We start from the raw sequence: 22,319 nt of genomic DNA, 5'->3' as shown, positions 1-22,319 counted from the left end.
TGATGTTTTGTGTCTGCTACTGAAGACTATAACTTAAAATTTCAGGTTGTTATCTCAAACTTTTGAACAGGGCATCGCAAAAATATCGAAGAAATAACTCAAAAATTACAAAATTACTTTAGAGTTTGAGTTATGTCCAAAGTTTGAGATAATTTTCAGTATTTTTTGGGTTCTGTTTTTGATTTTTATCAGAAGCAGAAAGAAGCTTCCATGTATGATCTATGAATTATTAACACATAAAAAAAAAAAACACGCCTATCTTCAGGAATTTGTAGGCGAGTGTTGTCCTGCACCAAAAGTTCACTTTACCAGAATAACAGGTCAAATTAAAGCAAACCAAAGTTTATTTTTGTGACACAGTGAATTAAACATTTTTAATTTTGTTTTTTTCATTTAAACCTTCCAAAAATGTAAAACAAGCTCTAAAGAGTGTGTGCAAAAATCAGCTGTATTCTGTATATTCACTTAAGAGGCATTTCTGAATGAATTGAAACTAAAGACAAAGTCAACCATAAAAAAGACGAATACAGCGTTTATAGCACAAGGGAATATACAAGATTTTCACTCAACTTGTGAAGGTGATGAGAGGTGAGGCTTAACTTATTAAATTTAAATTTGCCATTATCATTATTACTTATGCTAAAAACAAAATAAAGATGTTTTGCTAAGAGAACTTGAGTAGGCTATATATCAAGTCTCTTTTGGAAATAAAATTTTGTAATTCGCCATACCTCATTACTTGTGCAGAAAAAAATAAGAAAATTAAACAAATTTCTAGAAGTATGTGTATTTCTGATAATACTTCTTTACAGATTTTCAAGTAAGTGCAAGCTCAGCTTTTCAAACTAATGTGGGCATCTTTAGAAGAGGTCTGGTGAACTGTTTCTTCAAACTTTTGGTAATCCCAGAAAGGTTTTATATGCACCCAAGCTGCATCCTTTACCTACAGGAATGAAAAGAAAAAGATGTCAATGTGTAAACTGGTCATGTATCATTATCCTTCCTTATAACAGCATCCCAGTCATGAACATTCCTGTATAAGAATGATCTCTTATACAATCATCTGCTGTGGTGCAGCAGATTTTGATTGTGAGAATCACTTGATTCATTTTATGGTCTGCCATCAAAAATTAGATTCACAATAGAACATAAAATTATTCTATTGTGAGCATTAAATTGTGAAGACTTTGAGTATCTCATCATCTACTTAATATCATCAAAAGATTCAGGGAATCTAGAGAAATTTCTGTGCACAATGGACACAGCTGAAAAAAAAATCGAATACCCAGATGATGTACTTTTCAGGGAAGGCCTCACCTATTTTAGATAATGCTAAACCATATACTTGATCTACTACAACACCATGGCACCACAGTAGAACATTTAATACATTATGAAACGGAAAATATGAGAAAGAAGACCCAGAATTGCTGTGAAGCTAAAATCCTGTATCAGACAAGGTTAGGACAATATTCCTCCCCCAAACGTTCAACAGCTGGTCTCCTCTGTTCCCAGATGTTTACAGGCTGTTGTAAGGGAGAGGAGCTGACCGTACACATTGGTAAACACAGCCCTGTGTCGACTTTTTTGGGATGTGTTGCTGTCATCAAATTCAAAATAAGCAAATATTTATCTTAAACTGGTAGATTTTTCACAGTTTAAACATTTGATATGTTTTCCATGTTCTGTTGTGAGTCAAATATGAGTTTATGGGATTTGCAAATCACTGCATTCTGTCTTTATTTACATTTTACACAGTGTCACAACTTTTTTGGAACTCGGGACGTCAGTATCACATTAGATAATCCAGCAACACGTGCATGAAAGTTGCAATAAGCAGATTATTGTATGTGTTATATTTTGCTTCAGTCAGTACTAACATGTTGGACTCTTCTCCACAAGCCAGTAGCAGAAGCCCGTCCTAGCGCGCTCATTGAACACATTCCTGTACTGGGACATGTTTCGAGGTGAAACACTGGGTTTTTTTAATGTGCCTAAAGGGAAAAAACATAAACAAAATAAAGATTCAGCAGTGAGACCGATACCTAAATTAAGAGTTCATCACTAACTCTGATGTGACACCTGCTATATGCTCACAAGAGGGAGGGAAGAGAATCATTACCTGCACCTTCGTCTTGAGTCAGGGGAGGTAACGGGCTGCCGGTGGTGCGGTCTAGAGCAGAATTACCTCCATGAGACGGAGCCACTTAAATAAATTATAAAATCAAACACAAATTAGAAATTAGAGACATTTTTCTTGAAAAGGCCAGTTTCTTTTACTTGATTATTCTCACAAACCTGATTCTTTTAACAAGGATGGTGGAAGTGACGCAAAATAAACTGGTACCTATGTGGGAATAACCATGACACCAACTCACAGTAATTTATGATGTAGTAATCTGTCTGCGGCTCTGCAGGTAGGCAGGATTTCTTGTTGTTTTACTCTTACCATTGTTTTCATTTTGCTCCAGTGATCTGTCTGCAGGTGTGGGAAGACAACTGGGTGACTCCTCGGCCAAAATGTTTTGCTGGCGGAGAAAATGAAAAGGATGATGAACTCTGGATCCAAGATCTAATTATTTACAGTTGTGAGAGACGCAGAGAAAAGCTGAGGTCTTACAGCTCTCGCCTGAAACGACCTGAGTGCTGTTTTTTTTCCTTTTCCCCCGCCTGCATGCTCCTGATACACGGCACCCAGCTCAGCTCGTTTCACACACACACACACAACAATGTGTTGTGTTACTTTGTCACTTAGCAACATGTCTGGCAACAGTGCCCCTGCTGAGCAAACAGAAGCACGTTATGATTTCAGGTTGTGATCTGTTCCTGAAAGAGGGCATCCACATGTAGGCTGTGAGTGAGATGCTACAGAAGTGCCAACAGCATGAGGTTATTCGGGTATATTACACGTGAAGTCTGAGCAGTGTCATTGCTATTATGATACAATTTTCAAGTATTAATTTAAAAAAAAAGCCATATCATAAATTAATATAAAATATAAATGGATACATTTTTGTATTATTAACCAGAAGAGCAACAAATTAGAGACACTAATACATGTAACTCAGTGATATCCTGGTCGTTCCTTTATTTATTTGTTATCCTCACAGAAAGGGAAGCGGGCATGTATGACTGCACACAGAGGAGGTTACGTTGTTCGAGATGTCCTTGAGATGCTCATTGGATGTTTAATTGTTTTGTTTTTGATACAGCATACAGGATTGCATAAATTGCTTTTACACCTGTGTACCCATTTACGCTGTTACCTGTATTAATTATACCAACTTGTTAGAATTCATCTATTCTTGTTTTAAAATGTAAAGAAATGCATTAATTATCTTGGCATTAATTTACACACAGTTCTATTTAAGGTCCCACCACAGCACAACACCTTGATTGTTTTCTTTTTTAGCCATTCTTTTGTAGATTTGCTGCTGAGCCTGGGATTGTTGTCCTGTTGAATGAACCAGTTTGAGCAAAGCTTTACCTGTTGCACAAACAGCCTCACTGGATTCTGTTTTGGTATACAAAAGTGTTCCTGGTCTGTTCAATGACTGCAAGGTACCCAGGTTGTGTGGCTGGACAGTTGGCGTCTGTGTTTGGTTTTCTGGAAATGTGGCACTGTGCATCTCCTCTTTGCTCTCATCTGTCTAAAGGATATTGCTGCAGAAATCTTGTGGTTTGTTTAACTTTGCAAAGTTGATTTTTCTGAGCATTGCACATGTTTTTCAAAGGACTGCATAGACTCTTGTGAAAATGTGCTTTTCGAGGCAGTAAGTTAGGCACAGCTGACTACACTCAGCTAATTGCAGAGATGTGTAGAGGAGAGGATGGTCTGTATGGCATTGGTCTTTGTAATGTTTTAGTAGAGGACACTTCTTTTGACCACGTTGTAATTTTTGCAGCTTTTCTGTTACTGCTGAATCCAATGGCTTATCTCAGCACAGCAAGATCTGTATCTTCAACAGCAATGTGAAAGCAGTGCTTCTGTATGGGTCCGAGACGTGGCGGGTGACCAAGACCACTACCAGTAAGATACAGATTTTCATCAACAAATGCTTGAGACACATCCTCAACAGCAGATGGCCTGAGAAGATCTCAAACACAGACCTCTGGAAGAGAACCAGCCAGAACCCGGTCGGTCAAGACATCAAGAAGAGAAAATGGGGCTGGATAGGCCACACACTTCGAAAACCACTCGACAACGTCGCAAAGCAAGCACTGGACTGGAACCTACAAGGCAAAAAAGGAAAGTGGGGAGACCCAAACAGACTTGGAGAAGATCTGTCGAGAGCGAAGTGAAGGCCGTCGGAATGACGTGGTCCCAGCTAAAGAGAGCAGCCCAGAACAGAGTCCGTTGGAGTGGTGTTGTTGCGGACCTATGCTCCCCCAGGAGTCAACAGGAAAATTGAATCCAATGGCTTAGCGGTCACCCTGAAATCTTCTTTTTCTTACAACTATTACTTCCTCACATCCCCTGGACATCCTGTGAAACATAACTGTTATACATTTGCTTTATTTAGAGACAGCACCAACAACTAAAACAGCAATGTAAACTGAAGAGTGTTCCAAGGTATCAAGGCGTCCATCCATTAATAAAACTTGTATATATTTTATTCATTATACAAATAAAACTCTTTTACATACAGCAGCAATGTGTCATCAGGAAAATTATTACAAAGAAGACAGAAAAGAAGACAAAAACAAGAGGATAAGCTCCTCAGTCACAGTATTTTCCCCACATTGGAAATCATCTGCGAGTTAACCTTTATGACAGTCTCACCTGTTCCTAATAACCCAATATTTCTGACAGATTACAGCTACAACAATAGAATACAACACAGCATCCATTTTTGAAGGGAATTGTGCAGGTATGGCAAGATAACCTCATATCAAGCATTACTAATAAGAATATGAACAACACAGATCTCTGAATTCTAATGTGGCTACATACAGAAGATGGATTTATATTACATATAACTCTTACTAAAAAAGGAAAAAACACATTTTCTTCTGTTCAACAACTGTGACAAACAAACAGAAGATCAAACTGAAACTGATTTCCAAAAAATGTGTTTATAGCCACTGTGAAGTAAGTCCTGTGTTTCATCTTTAAAGTTCTTTACGTTCTCGGAAAGTGCAAGAACATCTGTCCTTATGTGATAAATATCCATTCTGCCTTAATCATCACTCCTCCTGCCCTTGTGTGTTCTCTTTCAGATGTTGGGCTACTCGCTGGTTTATGCGTTGGAGATCTTTCAAAACACTCGGGCGATCTTCGAGCTCCTCGTGGAGGGACCACGCTATTTCCAAGCTCCTGTAGTCGTTTGGTCGCACAAGACGCCGAGTAACCTGAAGAGCTCGATCCTTGAGACTGTAAACTGTGTAAACAAACGCTTGTTAACAGTGTGGGATTTTTTGTCAACTCACAAATCCAAATATAGATCAGTTTGTCTCTAAATTTACCAAAACTTCTTATGCCAAAAGTGAATCAAACAATACTAACATCAGAGTTTCTTAATTAAAACATTACAACATCTGTCACACTATTTTGTGTGGTTTCCCCTGAAAATTGCTGATGAAAAAAAGAAAAACAACTGGTAAAATTTCTATAATATCCAGAGAAACTATTACGTATTTTTTCATGAAATTAGCCTGTATGATTTGATCAATATGTCAATCACTCTGTATACTCTGAAACTAGCTTAATACACACTTACTACTAAATCACAATTGTACAGCACAGAGACTTCAGGTAATATAACTGATGTTTTACCTGGTAAACTGATATTGGCATATGTCACATTTCCACCCCCTGCTGGCTTAGGAAGAAACAGCTCTTTGCTGTTGACCTTGAGAGGGTCATCGGTCTCTGCATCTCTGAACATCCACGGGTGACCTGGAAAAGATACAAGCGGAAACACTGTTTAAGAGTTAAAGCCTGAGGCCTGTACTACGAACAGTTAACCCTGGGTTAACTGCACACTGGGGTGGTGGTTAAATTCCTGTCAGGGTATATCGCCATAATAACTTGCGTTGTCCTTTTGTTGTACCTTTTCGAGATTAGGGATCAACAGGTACAAAATCGCAGCCTAACGCTCACCATAAAATAGCGTAACCCAGAATGGTCCTAAGACCCCACCTACTGTACCAGAGCCACACCACTGTGCCTGCCTCTCTCTCCACATAGCGCTGTCGCCTCCGGTGAGAATCCTGACACCCTTCCCACACCCATCACTTTCATTGCAGACCAGGTTCAGATGCAAATGAGGAGACTCCACTCAGGCAAGTCTGCTGGACCAGACGGAGTGAGTCCCCGCATCCTCAAGGCCTGTGCCCCCCAGCTTTGTGGAGTCTTCCATAAGCTGTTCATGCTGAGTCTGGGTCTGCAGAGGGTCCCAGTGCTGTGGAAGACATCATGCCTCGTCCCTGCACCAAAGACGCCACGCCCCAGTGGCCCCCAGGACTACAGGCCTGTGGCATTGACCTCCCACATCATGAAGACTCTGGAAAGGCTCATCCTGGACCAGCTCCGACCCATTGTCAGACCACATCTGGACCCCCTTCAGTTCGCTTACCAGCCCCGTCTCCGAACTGAGGACGCCATCATCTATCTGCTTAATCGTGTCTACACCCATCTCGACCAGCCAGCGAGCACTGCGAGGGTCATGTTTTTTTACTTTTCCAGTGCTTCCAACACCATCAGGCCGACCCTCCTGGGAGATAAGCTGACAGCGATATAGGTGGATGCTTCTCTGGTGTCCTGGATTGTTGATTACCTGACCTCAGCAGAGATGATGAGACAGAGTACCGGGCTGTGGTCGACTCCTTTGTCCCGTGGTGTGAGCAGAATCATCTTCAGCTCAACGTGGCAAAGACCAAGAAACTGATCGTGGACTTCAGGAAGACCAGGAAACACTTGACCCCTGTTTCAATCCAGGGGGTCAATGTTGACATTGTGAATTACTATAAATACCTCAGAGTATACATAGACAATAAACTGGACTGGGCTAAAAACACCACAGCACTTTACAGGAAGGGCCAGAGTCGCCTCTATTTTCTTAAGGCGACTGAGGTCCTTCAACATCCGCCGGACAACACTCAGGATTTTCTACGAGTCTGTTGTGGCCAGTGCAATCCTCTATGCCGTTGCATGCTGGGGGAGCAGGCTGAGGGTCGCCTCATGCTAACAGGCTTATAAACTGATCCGTAAGGCCAGTAGTGTTGTGGGGATGGAGCTGGACTTCGTTAAGGTGGTGTCGGAGAGGTGGATGTTGTCCAAAATAAAGACAATGTTGGATAATACTTCCCACCCACTCCATTACATGCTGGTCAGTCACAGGAGCCCGTTCAGTGAGAGGCTGAGAGTACCAAAGCACCACTGAACGACACAGGAAATCAGTTTTTCAGCACTATATACATATGAACAGTATAAAGAGAAAATATATATAATATGTACAAATATACAAGAGTAATGCTTTAAAGGTGATACTATTTCATGATTTTCGTGATACAATTCTAGGTTCAGTTTCCAAGACATGGCTTATTATTTTTATTATTATTATCATTATTATGAATCTCGGAATTAAAAGACAGACAAAATACTAAAACATATTATTTAAACAAAGAGACAATCATTAAAATTACACAAAAAACCTCCAGTCAATCAGTCAGTCAGTACAAGGTTCAAGACAGAATTAAGCACAAATATCAATAGGAGCTGGCAACACAGATGATAATCAAAACAACTGAAAGCTCACTTCCAGTCTGTAAAGACATCATATGTAACAGACCTGCATAAAAACAGGTCTATATATATATATGTGTGTGTGTGTTTGTAGTAAACCTAATCCTAGACATCCATCGTTTTCCTTTAGTCTGGGCTGGGTTCTTCTCTGAGAAAGCTGCGTTCAGGTGATACCAGCATTCCGAGAAAACTCATTGCTTTTTTACACAAAACAAAGCTTTAAATCTCTAGAAATACCTGAGTAAGCACCCTTGCTACAATAAAGCTACAAAGAGCCACTTGTTAGCTAATCGCTTTATGCACTGGTAACGTGCAAGCAGCCGTCTTACCGACGTAAGTGTGCATCCTCCGTCCAGTCCCTGGTTGTATGTCATTGTAAGGATGCGGTTCTCCCTGGTAATTTATCCACAAAGGCCGTACGACACGGGGACTATGGTTATAAAACAGCACTTTAACTGGTATCTGACTGTTCAGGGAACGAACCAGAGGAAGAGTCTCCTCTCCTTCTTGAGGCATTGGAGCTAAATAATGCTAAACTGTTATCGCAGCGAGAGTCGCGTTCTGTAGCTAACGCTAGCAAGTAGCTCCCTAAATGTTTACAATCGTCCGCGACGGCAGCTACTCGAAATTATAAAAATCGTATCAGTTAATCTGTCTAGTCGCTTACTTATCTTATAAAACAGAAAAAGTTTAAAACACTTTTAAACGCCACAGCGAGAAAACTACTTCTCAACTAGTTTGTTTACAGTCACTTTTCCGGTTGAAAGTGTGGAACGTTGAACTGTTCTGATCTGTGATTGGTCGTGACATGCAGTGGCTCGCTACAAGAGATGCGTTCAGTACGCGGTGTACGTGGTGCAGAAGCAGCAACAAGAAAATAAATTTCAAATGAAATCACAACAGGAAAACTGTCAGACTCTCACCCACCTCCACCTAGAAAATAAATAAAAGCAATTATATATATATATATATATATATATATATATATATATATATATATATATATATATATAATTGCTTTATATGTGTGTGTGTGTGTGTGTGTGTGTGTGTGTTTTATTGGAATTGACTGGCCCTCGGATTACTCTGTGTGTTGTGGTTTATCGTCCGCCTAAATACCACAAGATGTTTATCTCTGAATTTGCTGACTTTTTGGGATCCATTCTTTTTAAATATGGTTCTGTTATTATTTCTGGTGATTTTAACATTCATGTCTGTTGTATGGATGATCAATTGGCTAATGATTTTCTTGCACTGACCGACTCTTTTAATCTTACTCAGTGGGTGAATGAGCCTACCCATGTTAAAGGCCACACCCTTGATTTGGTTTTCTCATACGATGTGGATATATGTATTAAGGAAATTCGAAACACTGGACTTTCTGACCATTCCCCGGTTATCTTCGATCTTGACCTAGATAACACCGGATCACGCTTTGAGGCTCCTCTTTGCCCTACGCGTACTGTGAATCCTGATACTGTGTTGAATTTCTCTAACTCTTTTGTGAACTCTCCATTTACTACGTCAGATTGTCTTACCCCACATACGCTTGAGAATTTTGCCAATACTCTATTAACTACATGCTCCTCTATCCTTGACATTGTAGCACCTATCAAAATGAAACGCCCCAGAACCTACTCACAATGTTGGTTAAATGATTCTGTTCGCGCTTTACGACGTATGTGTCGGCGGGATGAGAGGAGGTGGAAGAAAGATAATCTCCAGTCATCATATGACATTTTATGTATTAGCCGCTTGAAGTTTCAATCAGCTGCCAGAACGGCTAAAGCAGCTTTCCTATCTAAAATTATCACCACCAATGGCAACAATCCTCGAATTTTATTTAAAATTTTTAACTCTGTGGTCAACCCCTGCCCCTCTATGCCTCTGCCGTGCTCCCCGGGTATTTGTGAAAAATTTTCAAGTTATTTTTTAGACAAAGTCGTATTTCTTAAATCTACTCTTCCTTTGGTGACAGATCGTATGTCCATTCCTGATTGTTCTACTACTTTTTGTCAATTTGAACCCGTTTCACTCTCTACTCTGAAGCATCTAATTGAGAAACTGAACAATACTAATCTTGTACATGATGTTCTTCCATCCCGTATAGTCAAGGACTGTTTTAGTGCAATTGGACCTTGTCTATTGTCCATATTGAACTCTTCCTTGCTTTCCGGTTATGTACCATCAGCTTTTAAACATGCTATAATCCAACCTGTTCTTAAAAAAGTAACCTCGATCAAAATGATTATGCCAACTATAGGCCGATTTCTAAGCTTCCCTTCGTGGCCAAAATTCTTGAGAAGGTAGTTCTGCTTCAACTTCAGACCTACCTGGATGAGAATAACATTAATGATAAATTTCAATCGGCCTTCAAACAACATCACAGCACTGAATCAGCGCTGCTCCGAGTTTTTAATGACCTTTTATTAATGGCTGACAATGGACGCCCCTCTGTCCTAGTGCTATTGGATCTTTCATCGGCATTTGACATGGTTGACCATAACATACTATTGGCGAGACTAGAGCACACTGTAGGCATCAAGGGCGCTGCCTTGGATTGGTTTAAATCTTACCTCTCCAATCGGCTCTCTTAGGTTCACTTGGCCACCTCGTCTTCTTCCGCTGTACCTGTTTGCTGTGGTGTCCCCCAGGGATCTGTGTTAGGCCCTACCCTGTTCTCATTATATATGCTTCCTTTAAGTGCTATCTTTGAGAAATACCACATTGCTTTTCATTATTATGCCGATGACATCCAGATCTATTTTGAGTTAAATGATGATCTAGCTCTGTCCTTGAGTAGCTTTCGAGAGTGCATGTGTGAGGTCAAGCAATGGCTTCTGGCAAATACTCTTATCCTTAATGATAAGAAAACTGAAATTATGATCTTTGGTAGTGACGCTCTCCGTGCCAAACTTCGTGATGCCTTTGGTTTTCTCACTAGCTCTTTCTCTGACACTGTTAGGAATCTGGGTGTGCTACTTGACAGCTCATTTAAACTTGATAAACAAGTGTCTGCTGTCGTCAGATCCAGTTTTTACCAACTTCGCCTTATTTCTAAGGCCAAACACTATATCCCGCACAATGACCTGGAAAAGCTCATCCATGCCTTTGTAACGTCAAGGCTAGATTATTGTAATTCACTTTATTTTGGTCTCCACTCTACCCTTCTACATAGATTACAGACAGTCCAGAATGCCGCTGCACGCATTCTAACTAAAACTAAGAAGTTTGCTCACATCACTCCCGTCCTTGCTGATCTGCACTGGTTGCCTGTGAAATTTCGTATTCAATTTAAAATTCTGTTGCTTACTTTTAAAATTACTAATAACACAGGACCAAGCTATCTTAAGGAACTCTTAAACTCATATGCTCCTGCGAGGGCTTTAAGATCATCCTCACAGTTATTGTTGGTTCAGCCCAGATCTCGTTTGAAGTCTAGAGGTGATCGAGCGTTTGCTCTAGCTGCACCTGAGCTGTGGAACAATCTCCCGATTGGCATCCGGGCGTCTGATTCTATTCAATCTTTTAAATCACGGCTTAAAACATATCTGTTTGAACTTGCTTTTTCTACCAGTTAAATCCTGGCCTTGTTTGCAGTGAGTTATTCTATTAATTTTTCTGTTTGTCTTGCGTTGTCTTGCGTTGTCTATGTTCTTTATCACTGTGTTTGATGGTACAGCTTTACTTTGCTATAGCTATGTGCTATAGTTTACTCTTATTAGTGGTTTTTACCTGTGAACATAATTCCACACTTATATGATTCTGATGTTGGCTTTTAAATGTGCTCTATAAATAAAGATTGTTGTTGTTGTTGTTGTTGTTGTGTGTGTGTGTGTGTGTGTGTGTGTGTGTGTGTGTGTGTGTGTGTGTGTGTGTGTGTGTGTGTGTGTGTGTGTGTGTGTGTGTGTGTGTGTGTGTGTGTGGTTAGAACTCTATATTTTACGTTCTAACCACTTTTACTAGACCAGATCTGTTAAGACTATGCATGCGAACCAAAGTTTCAGGTTATACAATAATAAATAAAAAGATATAATAACAGATTCTTTAATTGGTCCATTTATATTTGATAATACAAATGCATATAGGCCTAAAGTATTTACAATTGCTGAGTAAAGGATCTGTGGAGAAGAGATAAATCGGTCAAAATCAAGTACTAAATAGTACTATATATACTATCCTATACTATTATACTTGATATTAAATATCAAAAAATCATTTTTAACATATTGAAAGTAAAAATGCAATAAAAATCACATGATATCTCTTCTTTAGCCTAAACAACAGTCCGCCAGCACTAATCTCCCATATGCTTTATACTTAATTATCAGGATTAACCCATGGCTTTTTTTATGTGTAAGAAATGCTAATCAGATTCAATGAATATGAGCTCCACCCAGTTTCATTCTGACATAAAATACTGAGGCACAGTAGAAACCTTCCAGATTAACACCAGACAGCATTCGCAAGCTGAACTCGACTGCAGGAGTAAAGCTTCCATTCGCCTTCAATATTATTTGAGGTTTAAGCAGGTATACAGAAATAAGCCACATTGCAGTTACTTCTATGGAACAGAATCTTCTTTTCAACAATATTTTATCATGGGAAATTACGTTTTGACTTTTGTTTGTTTGCATAAAATGAAAATATTCAATTTTTCCTTCATTTCAGATACTTTTCGTCAACATCGAAGGTCTTCAATCACAATGAATGACAGTGACTTTGTGGAGGCACAGGATGTGCCAAGAGATGAGAGCCTGGCCAAGGTGGAGATCGCGCTGCTCAGTGTCGTCTTCGTGAGCGCCGCCGTCCTCAACACCAGCCTGCTGCTCGTCCTGTGGAAACAGCGCAAACAGATGTCCAGAATGCGCGTCTTCGTGTTCCACCTGTGCCTGGCGGACCTGGTGGTCACTTTCTTCCAGGTGTGTCCGCAGCTTTTGTGGGACATCACAGACAGGTTCGTCGGACCGGACTTGGTGTGCCGACTTGTAAAATATTTGCAAGTTCTCGGCATGTTTTCATCGACCTACATGATCGTGGTGATGACAGTTGACAGGTACCAGGCTATCTGCAACCCGATGGTAAAGTTTCAGCGGACGCGCACGAGACTAAATGTCCCCGTGTGCGTTGCGTGGGGGATTTCTCTGCTGGGCAGCTTGCCTCAGGTCTTCATTTTCTCACAGGTGGAGGTTACACCGGGTGTGTTTGATTGCTGGGCTACATTTATCCAGCCATGGGGGCTGCAGACTTACATCACCTGGACCACGCTGGTCATTTTTGTTTTACCCGTTATCACAGTTGTTGTTTGCCAAGTCCGCATCTGCCGAGTCATCCAGATCAACATCTACCAAAAGACTCAGCAGAAAGGAACGGTGGGTTTGCCATCCAGAGCCAGCGGTGTGGCTGGCATGTCGAAGGCTAGAGTGAAAACACTGAAGATGACGGTGGTCATAGTACTCGCTTATATTGTCTGCTGGGCTCCGTTTTTCACTGTCCAGCTGTGGTCCGCGTGGGACAAGCAGGCGCCTAAAGAAAGTAAGTATTGCGTATATTTGCTGTGTGATCGTCATAATCAATGTAGTTCATTTGGTCTTTTACGTTTTCTAATTACACAGAACCTGAGCATATTTACGCACAAACACAAATTACTAATCTCTAGGTGGCAGATGAGATTGCTTGGCAGACACGTGACACTTTGCCCTCCTCTTTTAATTCCAGCTGCTACTTTCACCATCCTGATGTTGCTTGCCAGCCTGAACAGCTGCGCGAATCCCTGCATTTACCTTTTGTTCAGCGGTCAGGTTCCCAAGAGGCTGGTGTCGCTCCTGTGCAGGAGGCATTCAGGCGGAAAGGACTCAGTGCACGAGGAAGCGACGCTGGTCAGCACTTTGTATCTAAGCTTAAAAAATCCCCCCGAGTCCAAGTGAAGGTAGCGCATTACTAAAAATGGGAAACTCCTGCAGGGCAAACCGTGCAAAGTCTGCGCGCCTGGATATGCTGCCTCTCTGAATTTTAGCAACCGTTTCAAAGGGTGAAGGCAACGCATGCTGTATGTTATTTGGCACATAAAAAGATATAGTGTGTAGTAAAAAGCAGCCAACAAAGGCGAGAGAGTGAGAACAACATGCTGTTGGATAACAGCATCTGGAGAGACTAAACAACTGGTGTGGATCATCAAGCTGTTTGGATAAATCTTTTTACTTTGAGAAATAAAATGTTCATCCCATTTAGTGGTACCTGAATGAGCCAGTCTTTTCAGCCAGATTGGATTCAGCTGTATAGTGTTTTGCATACTGCCATATATAGAAACATTCCTTGAGTTGATTTCACCAATCTAAAGTAAATAAAATCTATTCATAGCTTTCCAAACGAAAGATTAAAAGCAAGCATATGTGTTTCACTGATGTAACAGAGAGGAAATAGAGGCACACTTTATGTTGGAACAAACTGTATTTAAAGATTGTGAAATATGTTTGTCAGCCCTTTAAATGTTTCTATGGTGAAAACCTACTCACTGTTCACAAAATCACACACCAGGTGCTTGTATTTTGTAAAATACTGTTCAGGCCATGAACAACTTTGTTTATTTATGGAATAAAATGTTGTCACAAATGTGTTGCACTGCTGTTGTATAACACATGAGGTAGCCTTTGTAATCCTAAACATTTACAAATGATACAGATCGTATTTATGGCACTAATATTTAGATATAAGTCCATGCGGTCCCACCTAATGTTAATGTGTTTTAAAACAAGGATTGAATTGTCTACATTGTCAACATATCTTTCCACAAATATTACAGCTGGAAGAATGTAATCAAAAGACAAACAGACAGATGGACAACCCTGTGCTATGTCATGCAACATCTGCAGGTCATCAGAGTGAAAAACCTTCTTTGAAAGAGCAGGTTCTTTCAAAGAAAGAACCCCCGTTTAGGTCAATAATAAATCAGGTTACTTTAATTCATCAACACTTGATTTTATTGACAGCTCATCAATATTTCTCATTAATAATATTGATGGGTGCAGTAATCAGCCAATCTTTTCAAATCAGTGTAGCTGCTGTTTTCTCAGGGGCCCAGGAACACATTGTTGCCCTTTGGTTCCACTGGATGTGAATGCAGCCCTGCAGTGATCTCATCTCTGCAGCAGCTCTCTGAAATCCAGGACGTCCACCATAAATAAATGCCAATGATAAAGAGCTAACGTGCATTTTCATATGGTATTATTCAATAACTTGTGAGTAAGACTGAACATTAGCTTTGAAATTTAATATCAGCTCATTATGCCATTTTAGCATCTCCGACGAGGGTCGGAGTGCCAACGAAAACCGTGAGGAAGGAGCACTTCCGCCTGCTGTTGTGGTTGTGATTCGCCCATCTTGCCTGCCTGGATGAGGTGCGGCAGCTGGAATCAGAAAGATCAAACACCATGGCTAAAGTGAGCATAGAAACGAGACACAAGGTGGTGAGCCTGCACCAGCAAGGTCTCTCACAGGTAGAAATCTCGCGGCAGACAGGTGTTTCCAGATGTGCTGTTCAAGCTCTTCTGCAGAAGCACAAAGAAACGGGTACGGTTGAAGATCAGAAACGCAGCGGCCGACCGAGGAAGCTGAGTAAAGCGGACGAAAGACTCATTAAGATGACTTTGCAGCGAAATAGGAAGATCTCCAGTAGCGCCATCACCTCAGAGCTGGCGGTGACCAGCGGCACTCTGGTGCACCCGTCCACTGTGCGGAGGAGTCTGGCCAGGAGCGGTCTAAATGGGAGGAGAGGGAGCAAAAAGCAGGTCCGGATGTGTGAAACGAGCGAAGACAAGACACTCTCAGGTGAACAGAAACAGCAGAACTGGGATGACAATAAATGGGAGCAGGAGGTCTGGACTGAAGATTCAGAAGCTGAGATTTCTGACTCTAACACAGAGGCTGGAGAGCCACAGGACTGTGAGGAGACAGATTAGGCGACATGTGAAGCACGCTGGAGCTTCCTGATAGGTTTGGGATTGCATGTCTGCAAAATCAGGATCACATTATCCTGAGACAAGCATGTCAACAATCTCAGAGTTATATATTTATATAGATCAGTTCATGTTAAACTTAAAGCGCAAAACTATCATACATGTTCAGCTGCCGTGTGTTTGTATTCGTTTCAAAGAAAAATTATTATCTGAAATATATTTTTACACTTCAGTAGAAAGTGCAATAAATATGAGATGTTTGAGAAGTTGTTAAGTTCTCCTTGTTCTGCCTATTTAAAAAGTTTATTTTTATTTTAAAGAGGCAGGCATTCACCAGGTCACATAGACATATTTTTTTGTGAAAATTGGTGGACATCCATTTAATCCATGTTGCATGCGTGTTATCCTGTAAAAATGATTAACCTTTCCCCCCGTGGACCCTTTTATATTTGCTGCACCAATTCAGTTTCCCCAGGGATAGCAGTAATGTGCAGTCTGATCTTGAAATTGGTGGGTTTAACCTGATTAAAGGCCTTAACAAGATATGTATTTCACCATCACCTTCAGTTATTTGACACTCTTGTCTCGGTAAAAATACAAAGCTCAGTAAAGGCAGAAAGACAGACCATGTGTGAGACTGCAGGATATAGAAGAGAAGACAGCAGCTCATGTGCTTCGTTGTTTTCTGTGCTCCTTCCTCTCACACTTTTTAAATGCGCTGATTAGAAAAAAGCAAAACAAAATGGGAGCAGGATCTAAAAATGTAAGTGTCACTGTATGATTTTTAGAATTTTTGAGTTGTTTTGCAGCATGTGCTAAAATTGAAACCGGGACAATAAATGCAAGCATCCAAAAATCTACCAATTAAACCCTAAATTTAGAATCACACTGTTCATGGTGAGTTCACCTGGTGCTGCAGCACCCCTGAATATGTCTGGACACTTGTAGACAGCAATTTAATGTTTTATTGCAGGTACAGTTCAGGCTCGCTGTGAAACAAGCAGTCCATTCAGACTGCACAGGCACTCCATCTCAACCAGTATGGTTTGCTGTGTCTCCCTGCACAGTCTCAAGACCGGGGTAGACACAGGAAGACGTTTTTAGTCAGTCAGTTTTTACAACCCATGTAGTAGGCTCTCACTGGAATTAATGAATGCCACTCAGAAGTAACTATTGTTTTAGACAAAGAGCAGTTTGTTAGTTAAAATTTAACCATAGTATTATTTCAGGATGTAAACTTTGATAATAACTTTTGATTTTGAATAATTGTGGATAAGCCAAACATGATAGGAAGATTTCATTTTACTTTGAGTCCATATTATTGTTTCATATTAAATTAGTATTTTCACACCTGTTTGGTTTCTGCATACTTTTTCTTTATTACACTGCAACAGCACACATCTTAGACTCTGGCATCCAGGAGTAATGGAGGCTCTCCTTCTAGCTGTGGAGTCAAACAGTTTTCATATCATGTCTACGAGTGCATAGTACTATGCAGCCAGAGAGTCCTGTTTAGTTTAACTTGTGACATAACTGAAATAAATATTTGAAATATAATAAATTACTTCACCTGCACAAGAGACACGAGGAAGAAATGGAAATATGGAAAATGTTTTATGTCTAAATGATGGAAGTTGGGACAGAATCAGTATTAAAGCAGATTCAGCACTAAGAGAAAATCTAATAACCAATCTTAGTGAGACATCTAGAAATATCTTATTAGAGCTGTGTAACAGAGACTGGGAGGCTCTGTTAGCAGTGGTAGTAACAATGTGAAAACCAGGGAAAGATGAGAGAGAACTAGGAAATTACAGACCAGTAACTTAAAAAATCCAAATCTGCAAAACAATGGAGAATATATGAAATGAATGGTTAAAGTACTATATAGATAATAAAATTGAAAGTGGGCTTAGAAGAGGGAGAAGTACAACTGAACCAGCTTTATGTTTAAAACATGAAATTAGAAAAGGCAACGTAAACAAACAAAGTGCCATGACATACAATATGACACAATGTGAAGAGAAGGTCAACTAGTGAAAGTGAGGAAAATAGGCATTACAAATTATTACACAGATACATTTCTTTTAAAAACTACAGAAGGATAAATACATACATGTCATGGGAAGCTTTACACTGAAAATGTAAGTAATCAAGAGTTGGTCGTGGTTTCATGAAAGGATTACATGGGTCACACACAATGAAGAAAAACAGTAAGAAATGCAAGAGTGTTAAATGTAATCATATGTTTAATTGAAAATAACTAAGCAGACAGGAATTCTATGAGGACCATATACAGCAGATTTATCAGGCCAGTATTAGATTATGGAGTATTGTAGTGTATGGTTCAGCATCAGATACATACAAACATACAATTGCACCCAGCGCACCTGCGTGTAAAACAACCCCAATAGCAGCATAATGAGCAGAGCTGGGTGGAATGCCACTAGAAATCAGAAGGGAGCAGCTAACACTAAATTGCTGAGCAAAGTTACAGGGCCATGAACGGGGTCATCCAACATGAGGCGTTCGTAAGAGCTTTATGGGAAAAGGAAAGAAAAAACAAAGCGCTTTGGCTTGTCTCAGAGAGCAACAGAACTTAAAATAGGCCAGTTAAACATTAGTCAGACCGTGCCATTACAGGCAAAAGAGCAACAAATACTTCCTGTCGCCACAGAAGAATTTACATTAATGGAAAAGAAAGAGTAAGGATGGGGATTTTATTTTAAACATACAGTACAGGCATACATTCATCAGCACTGCAGTTTTGTCCACATTGATGCAGATGCATCAATTAGAGTGATGGTCACTGTTTCTGAGTTTCTTATCAAAGTAGAGGAAAACATTACTGACAGATTATGAATGAACATGGGAGAAATGTTCATAGTACTTGAAGATGCAAGACCAATAACTTGACTCAAATTCACTCAAAACACTCACATAGTGTACAGTATATCTATCTATCTATCTATCTACCTACCTACCTGTCTTCATGTATATACAATTTTAAAATGATCTTGTGTTTTCTTTCTCATTTCCCAGCACAGCCACCCCACCTTGTGTATATAGGTTATTTGAATAACTATAATAAAAAGACACTAATGATAGTTAATCAAGACAACTATTATGAGTGCCTTTTTGTTTGCACTGATGTTCATGAATAAAGTTCTTTTTTTAGAAAAAAAAATGTTTTAGTTAAACTCAGGCTGACAGGAATAAAGAGCATCGTGATGCAGAAAATGTTGAAAAGGTGGCAAAAGCAATGAAAGGACGAAATGAAAGGGTAATGGTTCTGGGGAGGAGCAGGAGAGATTCCCATCTGTCATTCGTAACAGGAAAACACCAAACATGTTGTATTATACTATGAAAAATATGAAGACAGAGACGCAAAGTGGTCCAAAAACCTCAAGAAACTAAAAGTTAACCTGGCTGTTGAAGTCTTTAAGTGGTGAACGCTATCGGGACCAGCTGGTGGCGGTAATGCACCAATTAGATGTGTGCCAACCTCAAGTATGCATCAAGAAGAAGACGCAGAAGAAGACGCTCTTCCGCCTGCTGTTTTGGTTGTGATTCCCGTCGTCTGGTCTACCTGGTTAAGGTGAGGCTGCTGGGATCAGAAAGATCAAACACCATGGCTAAAGTGAGCATAGAAACGAGACACAAGGTGGTGAGCCTGCGCCAGCAAGGTCTCTCACAGGCGGAAATCTCGCGTCAGACAGGTGTTTCCAAACGTGCTGTCCAAGCTCTTCTGCAGAAGCACAAAAAAACGGGTACGGTTGAAGATCAGAAACGCAGCGGCCGACCGAGGAAACTAAGTAAAGCGGACGAAAGACTCATTAAGCTGACTTTCCTGGAGAATCGGACCATGTCCAGTAGCGCCATCACCTCAGAGCTGGCGGTGACCAGCGGCACTCTGGTGGACCCATCCACCGTGCGGAGATGTTTGGCCAGGAGCGGTCTTAATGGGAGGAGAGGGAGCAAAAAGCAGGTCCAGATGTGTGAATCGAGCGAAGACAAGACACTCTCAGGTGAACAGAAACAGCAGGACTTGGATGTCAACAAACTGAAGCAAGAGGAGGAGGAACAATGGGAGCAGGGGGAACAAGGGGAGCAGGAGAAGCAGGGGGAACAAAAGGTGTGGACTGGAGATTCAGCAGATGAGAGATCTTACTCCAACTCGGAGGGTGGAGACAGCCACAGCGACGAGAGGCTTTAGGCAGCCTGTGAAGCATGCTGGGACTGCATTTCTGCAACTGTTGTTGAGTTTTTTGTCTGAATGTGTGAATTCCTTAAAGATACATCATGGGGGGAATTCATGACTTTCATGTTTTTTATTTGGTTACACATTACCGTTTGGTTTACTTCTTTCTATTTAGTCACTTTGTTAGTGTCTGTTTGCCTTTATGTATCTACATTATTGTGATCAGCCAAAGATCTCCTTTGTCTTTTGTCTGCTTTGTCAACTTTGGGCACTTTATCTTATCTCGGCCTTAAAAAAAAGTCAAGTTGTTTAATTTTATGTTGCATTTAGTTTAGTTTTTGATCTTTTTGTAAATTGTTTTTCACATTTTGGGGGTAGAGTAAAACTTACATGTGCCCTTCACGCTGCATAAGCAGAAAAGGAATCCGGTGCATGTCCTCAAACGATGTCACTTGAGTCTGCATGGCACAGGCGGAAGAATGGAAGTTTTAAAATAAACAAGGAAGTTAGAGAAGCGTGAGCTTGTTAGGCATATTCTTATAATAATCAGAAGACTGGGGATATATGCTTGAACCCAAATTAGCTGATAAAAGCAGAATGTTTAAAAAAATCTTCATTTTGACATGATGGCATCAAACAGCCGCTGCAGATTTGTCTGCTGCACATCCATGATGTGAATCTCCTGTTCCACCACATCCCAAAGATTCTCCATTGGGCTGATACCTGGTGATTTAGGTACTCGGTCATGTTTAGGGAACCAGTTTGAGATGATTTGAGCCATCAGACAATGGGTACAGTGTGGTCGTATAAGGATGGATGTGGTCAGCAGCCATACTCAGGTAAGCCGTGGCATTTAAACAATGCTCAGCTGATATTAGGGGGCCCAAAGTGCAAAGAAAATATTTGATACCATACCAGCAGCTATCCAAGGTGTTGTTTACACTAAATTCTGACACTACAAATGTCACAGCTTCTTTTTTCCCCCCAGTTTTCTGTTGTCCAGTTTTGGTTTGGTGACAGAAGAGGCACCCAGTGTGGTCTTCTGCTGCTGTAGTCCATCTGCTTCTAAGTTGGACCTGTTTTGCATTTAAAGATGCTCTCCTGCATACCTTGGTTGTAATGAGTGGTTATTTGAGTTACTGTTACCTTCCAATAAGATCAAAGCAGTCTAGCTATTCTCCTCTGATCTCTGGCATCAACAAGGTGTTTTCACCACTACTGGACATTTTCTGTTTTTCTGACCATTTTCTGTAAACCTGAGAGATGCATGTGTGGGAAAGTACCATCACTTCAGTAGTTTCCGAAATGCTCAGACCAGCCTGTCTGGCACCAACAACATTCAAAGTCATTTAAATCTGTCTCCCTTCTGATGACCAGTTTGAACTTTTGCAGGTTGTGCACCTGCCTAAATGCATGGCATTGCTGCAATATGATTGGCTAATTAGACGTGTGTTTAAAAGTGCTGAGCGGGTGTACCTAATAAAGTGACCTGTTAGCATATGTGTAATATATATAGATAGATAGATAGATAGATAGATAGATATACATACACACACAACACATACATACATACACACACACACAGGTATATATATATTTTTTACAATATGAAACTTATGTGAGAATAAAAACCTCACTTTAATTAATAATAATGAGTCACCTGTCATCAATTTGGACTAATTGTAAAAAAAAAAAAAAAGTACATTTACACTTACTCAAAAAATAATTAAAGCACTTTACCAGTTAGCCTATCAATGAGTATCTACATTTATATCTAAACAAATTCCAATAGAGAACTGTAGGGAGGATTTTCTATATTTACGTGATTTTTGTTGACCACAAATCGAGGAACGACTTTACAGAAACTGGTCGCAGACGACTAAGGAAAAAGCACCACCTCATCATCCCTTTCATAAAGGAGGAAAGAGAGAAACAAAACAACTGCTAAAGCCACAAAACAAGCTGACCAATATGCAAACAACAGTATGCTAAATATTTGTTTTCTGTGGTGTAGCAGTTTAAACATTTTCCTAACAAGCCTCCCCTCCTGGGAGGACACACAAATCCCCTGGGGGTTGCATCTGGAAGGGCATCTGGCGTAAAAATCTGCCAAATTAAATACTGCAGAGGTTCCTGCTGTGGTGACTGTGAATAATTTGTTTTTGTTTTGAATAATTTTTTTGTTTGTTTTTCAAATGGTCATCGTACGGTGCCTTCCATTTTTCGTATAAAAATGAATGAAGCTGTCTAATGTTTTACAGAGAAAAACAGGGGGGCAACATTCATGACAAAAATCATACTATGAGAAATATAGTATATGTAAGCATTTATTCTTGGAGGCATGGGTAAATTTTACTTATGGGACCTGTATTTTTGCTCAACTTATGTTAAATTCATAATGACATAGTGTAATATTTCA

General features: G+C 40.3%; 4 protein-coding genes across 4 annotated transcripts; 2 read left to right on the top strand and 2 right to left on the bottom strand.

Moving 5' to 3' along the window:
* Positions 1 to 405: 405 nt before the first annotated feature.
* On the bottom strand, positions 406 to 2,709 carry LOC147330588 (uncharacterized). Its single transcript, XM_086292283.1, has 6 exons — positions 2,621 to 2,709; positions 2,450 to 2,528; positions 2,299 to 2,347; positions 2,123 to 2,206; positions 1,881 to 1,994; positions 406 to 943 (listed from the first exon to the last, which is right to left on the bottom strand). Exons 1-6 carry the CDS (start codon positions 2,674 to 2,676, stop codon positions 888 to 890), a joined length of 438 nt encoding a protein of 145 aa, XP_086148409.1. The 5' UTR covers positions 2,677 to 2,709; the 3' UTR covers positions 406 to 887.
* A 1,879-nt stretch (positions 2,710 to 4,588) lies between these two features.
* On the bottom strand, positions 4,589 to 8,545 carry vhl (von Hippel-Lindau tumor suppressor). The gene is made up of 3 exons (XM_086292282.1): positions 8,077 to 8,545; positions 5,777 to 5,899; positions 4,589 to 5,381 (listed from the first exon to the last, which is right to left on the bottom strand). Exons 1-3 carry the CDS (start codon positions 8,261 to 8,263, stop codon positions 5,188 to 5,190), a joined length of 504 nt encoding a protein of 167 aa, XP_086148408.1. The 5' UTR covers positions 8,264 to 8,545; the 3' UTR covers positions 4,589 to 5,187.
* Positions 8,546 to 12,201: 3,656 nt separating this feature from the next.
* LOC147330586 (vasopressin V2 receptor-like) lies at positions 12,202 to 14,350 on the top strand. The gene is made up of 3 exons (XM_086292281.1): positions 12,202 to 12,279; positions 12,419 to 13,282; positions 13,466 to 14,350. Exons 2-3 carry the CDS (start codon positions 12,454 to 12,456, stop codon positions 13,672 to 13,674), a joined length of 1,038 nt encoding a protein of 345 aa, XP_086148407.1. The 5' UTR covers positions 12,202 to 12,279; positions 12,419 to 12,453; the 3' UTR covers positions 13,675 to 14,350.
* Positions 14,351 to 19,192: 4,842 nt separating this feature from the next.
* On the top strand, positions 19,193 to 20,415 carry LOC147330585 (uncharacterized). Its single transcript, XM_086293389.1, has one exon. It carries the CDS (start codon positions 19,193 to 19,195, stop codon positions 19,913 to 19,915), a length of 723 nt encoding a protein of 240 aa, XP_086149515.1. The 3' UTR covers positions 19,916 to 20,415.
* The last annotated feature ends 1,904 nt before the right edge of the window (positions 20,416 to 22,319 follow it).

The sequence above is a fragment of the Aulonocara sp. 'chitande type north' Nkhata Bay genome, linkage group LG5 (genome assembly GCF_057382095.1).
Source record: "Aulonocara sp. 'chitande type north' Nkhata Bay isolate Kocher_YH1m ecotype deep benthic linkage group LG5, A_spYH_male_GT1.1, whole genome shotgun sequence".
Classification (NCBI taxonomy): Eukaryota; Metazoa; Chordata; class Actinopteri; order Cichliformes; family Cichlidae; genus Aulonocara; species Aulonocara sp. 'chitande type north' Nkhata Bay.
Note: the sequence above shows the minus strand (reverse complement) of the source record. Positions and strands in the feature narration are given on the sequence as shown.

Bases quoted from the DNA above. Each gene is read 5' to 3' on its own strand.
- LOC147330588 (XM_086292283.1), bottom strand. From the start codon at position 2,676: ATGCAGGCGGGGGAAAAGGAAAAAAAACAGCACTCAGGTCGTTTCAGG. The intron at 2,529-2,620 runs GTAAGACCTCAG...TTTCTCCGCCAG, and splicing joins GGTCGTTTCAGGCGAGAGCT to CAAAACATTTTGGCCGAGGA. The intron at 1,995-2,122 runs GTAATGATTCTC...TTTTCCCTTTAG, and splicing joins GACTCAAGACGAAGGTGCAG to GCACATTAAAAAAACCCAGT.
- vhl (XM_086292282.1), bottom strand. From the start codon at position 8,263: ATGCCTCAAGAAGGAGAGGAGACTCTTCCTCTGGTTCGTTCCCTGAAC. The intron at 5,900-8,076 runs GTAAGACGGCTG...TATCTTTTCCAG, and splicing joins GAGGATGCACACTTACGTCG to GTCACCCGTGGATGTTCAGA. The intron at 5,382-5,776 runs GTAAAACATCAG...TTGTTTACACAG, and splicing joins TGCCAATATCAGTTTACCAG to TTTACAGTCTCAAGGATCGA.
- LOC147330586 (XM_086292281.1), top strand. From the start codon at position 12,454: ATGAATGACAGTGACTTTGTGGAGGCACAGGATGTGCCAAGAGATGAG. The intron at 13,283-13,465 runs GTAAGTATTGCG...TTTTAATTCCAG, and splicing joins CAAGCAGGCGCCTAAAGAAA to CTGCTACTTTCACCATCCTG.
- LOC147330585 (XM_086293389.1), top strand. From the start codon at position 19,193: ATGTGTGCCAACCTCAAGTATGCATCAAGAAGAAGACGCAGAAGAAGA.